This window comes from Nannospalax galili, unplaced genomic scaffold (assembly GCF_000622305.1).
Source record: "Nannospalax galili isolate Female #2095 unplaced genomic scaffold, S.galili_v1.0 scaffold3946, whole genome shotgun sequence".
NCBI lineage: Eukaryota > Metazoa > Chordata > Mammalia > Rodentia > Spalacidae > Nannospalax > Nannospalax galili.
The window spans coordinates 43,138-53,968 of NW_008353689.1; the positions used below are offsets into that span (position 1 = coordinate 43,138).

The following is a 10,831-nucleotide window of genomic DNA, read 5'->3' on the forward strand; positions in this document are numbered from 1 at the left end:
AACCACTGAGCCATCTCTCTGGGCCCTAGATTTGACATTTTATAATGTGGATTCTGGGTTATTGTTACTTGTTTTTACATAATAAAGTGTGTGAAATTTATAAAGTTCCATTTAGTCAGACTTGTTTCCTTGAAGTTCTATTTTACTTTGGAATCTGCTAATGTTCGTGACATGATACAGTTGGTTTTCCTTACTGTAACTTTACTGTACAATGTTTGCTTTTTTTATTAAGATTTATTTTTATGTGTGTGCATATCTATGCATGTGTGTATACCGTGTATGTGTGGATACCCATGGAGGCCAGAAGAAGGTGTTGGATCCCCTGGAGCTGGAGTTACATACAGGTGATTGTGAACTGCCTGGCATGGGTGCTGGGAACCAAACTCTAGTCCCCTGGAAGACAGCAGCTGCTGAACCATCTCTCCAGTCTTTTGCCATAATCCCTCCTTTGTAACAACAGTAGAACACTGTATCATCTGTTGATACTTTTGTCTTGTTTGTGAATAATCATTATAATGGGTACAGGTATCCTACATTCTCCTTAGTTGGCTATCTAAACTAAATTATTACCAGATGGCTAATATAGTTCAATATCTAATCATACTTAGTTTTGTGAGCATTTTAGGACTATAATGTACTTTAAAAATTCTGTTTTTAATTTGGGTCATTCTCCTATAGCTGAATCTTAAAATGTCACAATGTAGGGCTGCTGTGTCAGAACTTAGGCCTGCTGTGTGCTTTTCAGAAGAGAAGTGGTTTCTGATAGCAGTGGAGGGAGGGAAGACTAGGTACAGAGGTGTGTGAAAGTCAGTACAGATACTGCTGAAATTTTCTATTTACTTTAGCATTGAAGAAAAGTTAGTATTTTGAAGTATTTAATTATAGTCATATTTATTTCTTTTAAAAGAAAACTGGGACCAAAAATGGTAGTGATATAACTTTATGGCTGAGAGCTTATGCTCATAGAAGCCAGGAAATTCAGCAACGTTCCCCCAAGCAACTGTAACTCAAGCATGTTGCATGAAGTTTTTATGGCTTAATATATGACACCATATAGAGTGATGGGAAATAGCACATCTTGTATGTGTAGCAGAGATGAATTATGGTTTTTGTGGGAGCTATAATTCTGCATATCCATATTTCAGATTTGTGTAAATTTTCGGTAATAATACAGCATTTGTGCATGCAGCATTTGAGCTAAACATCCATTGGTGAATCTAGAGATCCCTCTGGAGTGTAGAGTTAGTGTCATTGACTGTGGTTATTGGTGTGTCAAAGAAAAATTCACAGTTGAGGAGCATAAATTACATGATTACTTGTTTCAAAAATGAAGCCTAACTTGGGTTTTCACTCTAAAATATTAGATAATTAAGATTGTTTTAGAAGTATTCATCTTTATACTGGGATGAATGAAAGCTTTGGTTTTAGCATTGACAGCTTATCTTTAAGAATTTTCTTTGAACTATCTTTTGTTTGTAAGTAAAGTAACACAGAAATGAAGCTGATGGTTTCTTTTTTCCTTCTCAACATTGTGTTCCCAAACCTGTATGTCAGAGCCCCCCCGCCCGCTGTTTTCTTCAGACATGCTTCTTGACCCTCAGAGATAATGCTCACCTGAATGTAGTTTTTGTGTATGAATAATGTACTTGTGAGTATGCATGTTCACTTCACATGTGCAGGTTCACACTTGTGTATGGAGGCCTGAGGATGGTATGAAGTATCTTCCTTGATCACCCCTCACCTTAGATAGTGGAGTAGAGTCTCACAAATCCAGAGCTCACTGGTTCAGCTAGTCTAGCTGTCCAGCTTGCCCCAGGCATTTTATGTGGATGCTGGGGATCCAAATTCCAGTCCTCATGCTTGTGGGACAAGGGTTTTACCTGCTGAGGCCTCCCCCCCATAACAATTATGAATTAAGAATTTCTTTGGTATAAGTTAAATTATCCCTTTTTCTTTTTTTCTAGCTAAATCAAATAGAAAACTTACTTTTCTGTACTTAGCAAATGATGTCATCCAAAACAGTAAAAGGAAAGGACCTGAGTTCACAAGAGAATTTGAATCTGTCCTTGTGGATGCTTTTTCTCACGTTGCCAGGTATGTCATTTGGTTTGGGGCTTTGTTTTTAGATGCATTAACTTTTTTACTTTTTTGTTCTGCTCTTTTTTTGTGATATCCTTTGTAAATTGACAACTCTGTCCTTTATAGAGTGTTGTAGAGGCCAGATTATGTCCTTGTGTTTTGCTGGGCTCTTAACTATCTCAGTCATGTAAACATTTTGATGCATTAAAGAGATTTGTTCTAGTACCAGAAACACATCTTTCCACCTGAATATTCACTTAATTGAATTTATTTCTTGACTGCGTATTTTCCTTGGCTAAATTGTCTCGTTATCTTGTGATCAAAAAACACAGCTAAGTTGTATGAAGGAATTTCTTGTAACATATCTTCAGTAGCAGAAATGAGTTACTGCCTTCTTTATCTCTAGAGATCTAGTTTACTAAAAATAGTAATCATTACTCTCACCACAAAAATAGAAATTATTAGTGTGGAAAAGTAGATGTTTGTATGGGCCAAATTGCAGTACGTTTGCTACTGCCACGTTGCCCAGAGCACACCTGCAGCCAGTGTGGGGAGCTTCATTGGATTAAGAGTTGCACATCATTTTTGTTTATTTTCATATCTTTTTGTAGGCAAGCATTAAGTTCTTGGGAGGAGAAAAGTAAATTTTTCTTTTGGTAGACTGTTGTGTTTTTATGTATGTATTAAAATACACAGATCTTGCAAAAGGAAATGGGAAGAGGGAAACTGAGACCAGTGGGGAAAACAAAAATTGTTCTGCGTGCAAGAAACTGAATGAAAGGCCTTAAGTAGGAATTTCAGTCTGGTAGTCCTTGAAGGATTTGAAAGCTTTAAAGGAATAAAATTAGTATACAATTTTTAAAAAATCACCTAGCTTTTTAGAGCTGGAAAAGATTTTTGTTTGCTGCCTTTGACACTGGCTTTTGTTTTGATAAATGTGGTGTTGAAGTAGCAGTGTGTTATTAAGTTGAAGAAAATTACTGAGTCTTCAAAAACAGTAAGCCTAAAACAGGCTACTTAGAGAAGCTGTCTGAAATTAGAGACAGGGATTTACTGTTTTAATGAGGTTTAGTTCATAGTTTAATTACTATTATTTTTGGTTTTTTGAGACGAGGTTTCCCTGTAGCCCCAGGAGGCGTGGAACTCACTATGTAGACCAGGCTGGCCTTGATCTCACAAAGATCCACCTGCCTCTGCATCTCTAGTGCTGGGATTAAAGGCATGTTCCACCATACCTGGCCCTTGTTACTTAATTTTTGAGCCCAGGTTTCCTTATTAGTTTAAACGCAAGAACATTACTTATCTCTCAGAGAGTTAATGTGAACCTAAATGTCTTAAATAGGACATTATGAAACCTGATCCACATTCCTTTTTTCATTCATTTTCACACACTAGATTATAAGCCCCATGCAGGGAAGGGCCTCTTCTTTTTGATTGTTTGCCATGTTGCATACTCATCAAGAATCTGGCACAGGTTTAGGGAATACCGTTTATGTAGCCTTGGCATACATAATATTCTAAGAACTGGTCTACGTATTGATCTGTTCTGACACAGAGTAGGGATTTAGTAAATACTTGGTGATTAAATTAGGTTAATATTGACTAATTGGGGAAAAGAACTTGCCTAAGGAATTAGTGGAAATTATTTCCTATAGAGCTAGTAAACTAACATTTTATTTAAAAGTCAATAATCTTTACTGCCCTAAATTAGAAAAAGATAAGTAGAAAGTGGCATTTGAGAACCTTAGGTAGAAGAAGTCATGGCATCTTAAGAGGAGCAGGATGAAAGCCAGTGTGGGTTGGGCACAGTGACCATGGAGAAGTGACCCCAGATGAGTTCTGGGGGCTTGTGGAGAGAGGATTGTGTTCTGGAGGGATGTCAGTAAAAAATTGTAAGTCATTGCTGGGCGTGGTGCACACCTTTAATCCCAGCACTCGGGAGGCAGAGGCAGGCAGATCTTTGTGAGCTCAAGGCCAGCCTAGTCTACATAGTGAGTTCCAGGACAGCTGGGGCTACAGGGAAACCCTGTCTCAAAAAATCTTGGTGGCAGGGTAACCCAGAGCCTGTGGTAGACCACTGAACTAGCCTTTGATTATTGACTTTTATTTTCTAATTATTTTATTTATTTATTTATTTATTGGCCTTTTTGAGACAGGGTCTTACGGGCCCCAGCTGTCCTGGAACTCATTACGTAGACCAGGCTGGCCTTGAACTCACAGAGATCCTCCTGCCTCTGCCTTCTGAGTGCTGGGATTAAAGGCGTGCGCCACCACGCCCAGCAAATTTTATTTATTTTTATTTTTATTTTATGTGTATGAGTATATTGCCTGATGTGTATAAGTGCACCATGTTGTGCAATGCCTGTGGACGTCAGAAGAAGGTATTGGATTCCCCTGGAACTGGAGTTATTGATGGTTGTTAGCTGCCATGTGGGTGCTGGGACTCCAACCTGGGTCATCTGCAAGAACAGCCAGTGCTCTTCAACCACTGAGCCATCTCTCTAGCCCATAAATTCCCCTTTGAAAATGACTTGTGTTGGGCTGTTGGACTGGGGAGAGGGTTCAGCAAGTAAAATCCAAACTAGCTGAATCAGTGAGCTCTGGATACAACTGAGAGACCTCATTTCAATACATAAGATGGAGAGCAATTGAGGAAAGCACCTGATATCAACCTTGAGCCACTACATGCATGTCCACATTCTTGTGAACATGCATACACAAGCCCATATAAATCTCTTTCTCTCTCTCTTTCTCTCTCTCTCTCTCTCTGTCTCTCTCTCTCTGTCTCTCTGTCTCTCTGTCTCTCTCTCTCTCTCTCTGTCTGTCTCTCTCTCTCACACACACACACAGAGGCTTGTGTGGAAAATGGGTTGTAAAGGCCAAGGAAACCTGTTTGGAGAATACTGCTGTACTGCAGACCAAGGTGACATCAATTAAGACATTTGCAGTGAGAAGACAGTCTCCATGTAGTGAATGTTTATGTCACAGAGGGATTTTTCTCCCCTGTAAAACTTATAGCATGTATAGGAGTTGAATGGGCGCTAGTAGCGAGGAAAGAGTGAAATTGAGTTTTAGATGTAAGTGGATGGTTGATGGTACACTTTACTGAGCTAAAGATTTGATGGAGAAAATGAGCTTTGTTTTGTTTTGACCCTGTTCAGTTTGAGATAGGTGTTACAAGGGGTGGTAGTGGATAGACAGATGGGTAAAGTAGTTTAAGGCTCACAGAGAATTTAAAAAAAAAATACTTTTTTTTATGGGAGTTGGATAGATGGCTCAGCAGTTGAGAGCACTGACCTGGCACCTACATGGAGGCTAGCAATGTCTGTAACTCCAACTCCAGGGGATCTGATGATCTCTTCTGACTCTGTGAGCATTGCACGGCATGAGTGCACTTATACACATAAAATAAAAATAAATAAAATATTAAACATTTTTATTATATCTGTGTCTGTATGGGTGTATGTGTGTGTGCGCATATGGGTGTATATGTGTGTGTATGGGTGTATATGTGTGAGTATGTGTGTGCCCATGTGCATATTTCTCTCCTTCCACCATTAGGATCCCAGGGATTAAACTCAGGTCATCAGGTATGGTGGCAAGCACCATAACCCACTGAGCCATCTTGCCAGTCCAAGGCTTAATATCTTGAGAGGTAAATTTAGGAGTTATTACCATACACATGATATTTTATTTACTTACTATCGTTTGTAAGTCTCCAAGATTTCTCCTAGGTGGATAACTTCCTTGAAGGACTCGTGGCTGTGATTTATTACAGCCAGGAATGCAAAGCAGAGTCAGCAAAAGGGAAAGGTGAAGGAAGACTAGAGGACTCCAGGCATAAGTGTTCATGGAATGGAGTCACACAGATATAATTCTCCAGTGCTGAATCATGACAGCATGTGTAAAGTTCGGTCTAATAGGGAATCTTATTAGAAACTCAGCACCTAGCGCTTTCATGGGCTTAATCATGGAAGGTACCCTCTGCCTTTGCTCCAGGTCCCTAGAAAGTAGGCAGGTGTTCATTTAGAGCCACATTGTTTGCATTGTTTAGATGTAGCCACCAGATCATTAGGAAATGGGGGGAGGCACCCCTGAAGTTCCAAATTCTTGGATGCTGCTGTGCTAGTTTTTTATCATTATGGGCAAACACCAGAGATAAACTTGAGGGAGGAAAAACTGACCTGGGCTCATGGTTCCAGAGGTTTCAGTTCATGTTGGCTGGTTCCATGCTTTGAGGCTGTAGGGAAGCAGAGCATCAGGGCAGGGAACATGTGGTGGAGCAAACCTGTTCACATGAAGGAAGGAGTGAAGAAAAGAGTGGAAGGACTTTTCAGAAGCATACTGCTAGTGACCTCCTTCTAACTAGCCCACACCTCCTAATAGCTCCTGCAGCTATGACCTCCCCATTGATGAGGTTAGCACCCTTGTGATCCTCATCTATCCATAGCATACCCATAGCTGGGCATGAAGTCTTCAACAGTTGAACCTTTTGTGAGGCCACTTTATACTGAAACCTTAATAGCTACCAACTGTCCATTTGTCATCAGGCTTTAAGATTTATTTTATTTTTAACTATGCGTGTGTGTGTAGGTATGTGCACATGAGTGCAGGTGCCTACAGAGACCAGAAATGGGCATTAGGTCACCCTGGAGCTGATTTGCAGGTAATTTGAGCCATCCAATGTGGGTGCTGGGAACTGGCCCAGGTCCTCTGCAAGAACAGCAAGTGCTCTTAACCACTGAGGCATCTCTAGCCCCATTAATTCTTATAATTCTAATTATAAAGGAATTTTATGCTTCAGCTTTACATAACAAAGTGCTGATTGAAGTGCTGGACACATTAGAAACAATTCTTGCCACTACTGGGCATACCTTAAACTTGCTGTATATGGGGTAAGACAAATGTACATGTTACATTGATTATATCAAGGAAATACCATAGAACCACAGAAAGGAAAGCCCCCAAGTCTTGCTGACACTTGTAGCTCTGTGTGTGTGTGTGTGTGTGTGTGTGTGTGTGTGTTGTGTGTGTGTGTGTGTGTGAGAGAGAGAGAGAGAGAGAGTGTGTGATACTATGTCTTTTATTTTGACATCTATATTCGAAAAGTGAGCAGTGATTGGATTTATAATTAATCAAAATTAAACTATCAAGTATTCAACGTACCAGTTATGTAAATAATTTCTTCATAGCTTGATAGCAATTTTTTTTTTTTTTTTTTTTTTTTTTTTTTTTTTTTTTTATCTCCCTGTAGCCCCAGCTGTCCTGGAACTCACTATGTAGACCAAGCTGGCCTTGAATACACAGAGATCCACCTGCTTTTGCCTCCCTAATGCTGTCAGCTGGGCATGGTAGCAAACACTTTTAATCCCACCATGCTGGCTAGTAAAGTTTATTTAAAAAAAAAACTTAAAAAACAAAGCCAATCTTAAGTCCCAAATAGCCCCAGCATTTGTTGATGGGCCCATTCCTTTAAGTAAATCCTTTATAAGAATTTATTCCCATGGTCAGTTCTTTTCAAGTGAACAGAGAACAGATTTCATGTTAAAAGTACAAACCAGTTGGTTTTACTACTTATAATGATACTATTTTTCTAAATCATACATTCGATCACCTGTAGCCACATGCTCAATATGGCATTTGGGGCCTTGGTTAATCCAGGTCACTTGTCCAGATTCTTCTTTTTCCACACAGACATATTATACTTTTAGTGCCTGAATTACAACCTCTCTTTTCTGCTTTGCCTTGTTTGATTTTAGGCATTCCATTCAAAGCAGAGACAGTAGTGTGAGCAAGGGCATGGGTCTACGAAGCAACCAATTCAAAGTAGAAAATGTGTGGTTGGGTTGCTAGGAATGTGAGGAGTAAGGTGGGATACAGAAAAGAGAGGAAAACGGTCAGACCCCAGAGGTCAGGCCTTCTGCCTAGTCTTTGTGCTCTAAATCCAGTGTTAGAGAACCCCACATTGATAGAGCTGGTGAGTGTTCAGTTGACTTGTGAGATTAGTCACTTTGATACAGAAAAGTTGGAAGTCAAGGATGGCAATGTAAAGTTCAAAAAAGATTTCAAAATTTAAAAAAGATTATGCTCCTGGTAGGGCTTCTGGCAGTGGGGAAAAGACAAATCCCTTTGTGGAAGTTATTCGTATGGGAAGAGAATAAATAAGTATATAGAGTGTGATAAGGTAGGTTGTATGGAGGAAAATGAAGGCAGAGCAAGAAGTGTAAGTTTCAGTGTGGAGACTAGGGAAGCACTGCTGAAGAGGGTGGGACTAAGCACTGGCCTGAAAGAGCAGAGGGCCAGGTGGGGCAAAGCTGACTTGTAGCCCAGGAAGGCAAGGGTAGGGAGGTGATGAGGTGAGGTGGAAAAAACCTTGAGGGCTTTAGAAGACTTTCACAGTGACTCTGAGGAGAATGGGAAGAAACAGGAGGCCTTCCCCTCACAGTTACAATTACAGCTTTAAAACTTGAGAGGGTTGTAGGACAAGAAAGCTGGAAGCAGGGAGCACAGTAATGAGGCTCTCCTAGGTTGGGAAATGGTTGCATCTCCTAGGTTGGACCAAATTTATGGCAGAGAAAGGGATGAGAGCAGCTTGTTTCTGTGTATATTTTGAAGGTAAAGTGTCAGCACAAACATCAGATGATTTCGTTACATCTTTGAGCTCTGTAAATGTAGCAGGAGTGTTTCCCTATTTTTTTAACCCTTACCTCTGACTTGAGAAAAAGTTCAATAGAAAGAATTAATTTATACATTTGCTGACTTTGATCCCAGTTCAATGAAAATTGCTGCTAATAATTCGTAAATAATACAGACTGATCAGATCAGTCTGAAACTACCTCACCTTGAGTTGGTATAAGCTTTACAGGAATGCTGTCAGGATTGAGGGTGGGTAGGATTCCCATCTCAGTTGAATTTGTTACGGTTTCTTCTTGATGTTCCTATGAAAGGTATTTCCTTTCAATCCTAAGATGTCACATTCTTCCCTTATTTTGGAAATGGTCTCAGAAGTCCCAGGCTGGCCTCAAATTCACTGTGTAGCTGAGGATGACCATGAGCTTCTGATCATCTTGTTTTCATCTCTTCCTTCTGCTAGAATTGCAGACATGGGCCATCACATTCAGTTTATGCATCATTGGGGATCGAACACAGGGTTTTCTGCATGCTAGACAAGCATTTTATCAACTGAGCTATATCCCCAGCCCAAGGTCTTCCTCTTTAAAATTACTTATTATTTATTTTAAGGGTTTGGAGCTTGGTACGGTCCACCTAGAGATCAGAGAACAACCTGTAGACTTGGTTCTCTCCTTCTACCCTGTGGATCCCAGAGATCAAAGTTGGGTTGTCAGGCAGGCTTGTTTATTCATTGAGTCATCTAGGCAGCCCTAAGGTCTCCCCCGTTTTTTGTTTTGTTTTGTTTTGTTGGTGGGTGGGTAGGATCTTTTTGAGACAGGGTCTCCCTGTAGCCCCAGCTATTCTGGAACTCACTATGTAGACCAGGCTGGTCTGGAACTCATAGAGATCCGTCTGCCTCTGCCTCCTGAGTGCTGGGACTAAAGGTGTGCGCCACCACGCCAGCCAAGGTCTCCCTTCTTAAGGTGCTCAGTATAAGATATTGGCTTCTACACAGCCTCACTAAACAGAACAGTTCATGGGAGCCTAGTGGGTGATAAGGGGCCTGGATTTCTTCAGGTCTCCTCCCATTCTTCTACCTCTGTCTCATATATTATGGTAGACAACAGTTTTATTGTTTTAAAAATAATATATCATGGGGCTGGAGAGATGGCTCAGTGGTTAAGAGCACTGCCTGCTCTTGCAGAGGACAAGGGTTTGGTTTCCAATACTCAAGTGGTAGCTAACAACCATCTGTAACTCTAGTTCCAGGGGATCCATTGCCCTCTTCTGACCTCCAAGGGCATTAAGACACAGGTGCACTTATATACATTCAGGCAATACATTCATACACATAAAATTTTTTAAAAACATTATTATTTTTTGTTGTTGTTCTTTTTGAGACGGGGTCTCCCTGTAGCCCTGGCTGTCCTGGAACTCACTATGTAGATCAGGCTGGCCTTGAACTCACAGAGATCCCCCTGCCTCTGCCTCCCGAGTGCTGGGATTAAAGGCGTGCGCCACCATGCCCAGCCCATAGAGCAATATATCAGGAAAAAAATACCTGTGTGTTCCAATCCATTAGACACTCATGTGTGAACATGGAACTCAGACTAAGCACAGTGTTAAAATCATTTTGAAGTAGTTAAAGCTCAGATTTCCTTGTACATATGTGTGTACAGTTGTGTTTCTGCATGTGTTAGTATTGTGTCCCATTTTAGACATTTGTGCTTTTCAAATCTTTTTGTTTAATTTATAAAAATTTGCATCATTTAAATCTCCAGTAGAATGTCTAAGACTATATTTAAATTAATATCTTCTGAAAAAGCAAGTTGTCACAATTGATGCAGTCAATTTTTTATTATTTTCTGTTTGTAAAAGTCAACCCTTGGCTTTTTTTCCTGCCCACCCCATCTTTCAGAGGGGTGATAAGATCCCCTGTCTTCATTTACTGCGGGAGGCATGTCATTTCTGGTCAAGTAACACGAGGTTTGCCCATTCTTCCTTCTGTTTTTAAGTATGTAAATCATTTAGGCAGTTGTTGACTATTTTTTTTTTTTAACTAGATCTGTCCTAATCAAAAACAGCTCTTAAGCTTATGTATATTTTTTCATCTTTTCTGGGCAGAGAGGCAGATGAAGAG

At 40.2% G+C, this 10,831-nt stretch overlaps 1 protein-coding gene across 2 annotated transcripts in view; it reads left to right on the plus strand.

Annotated features, from left to right (window-relative positions):
- Rprd1b (regulation of nuclear pre-mRNA domain containing 1B) overlaps positions 1–10,831 on the plus strand; it is a 55,377-nt gene that overhangs the window by 4,192 nt on the left and 40,354 nt on the right. The window contains exon 2 of one of the 2 annotated variants that reach the window (XM_029554921.1): positions 1,965–2,094. The exons of the other annotated variant lie outside the window; for it this stretch is intronic. Coding sequence (XP_029410781.1) covers positions 2,004–2,094 — 91 coding nt within the window. The 5' untranslated portion in view covers positions 1,965–2,003. The remainder of the gene's footprint in view (positions 1–1,964; positions 2,095–10,831) is intronic. 2 annotated transcript variants of the gene reach the window in all.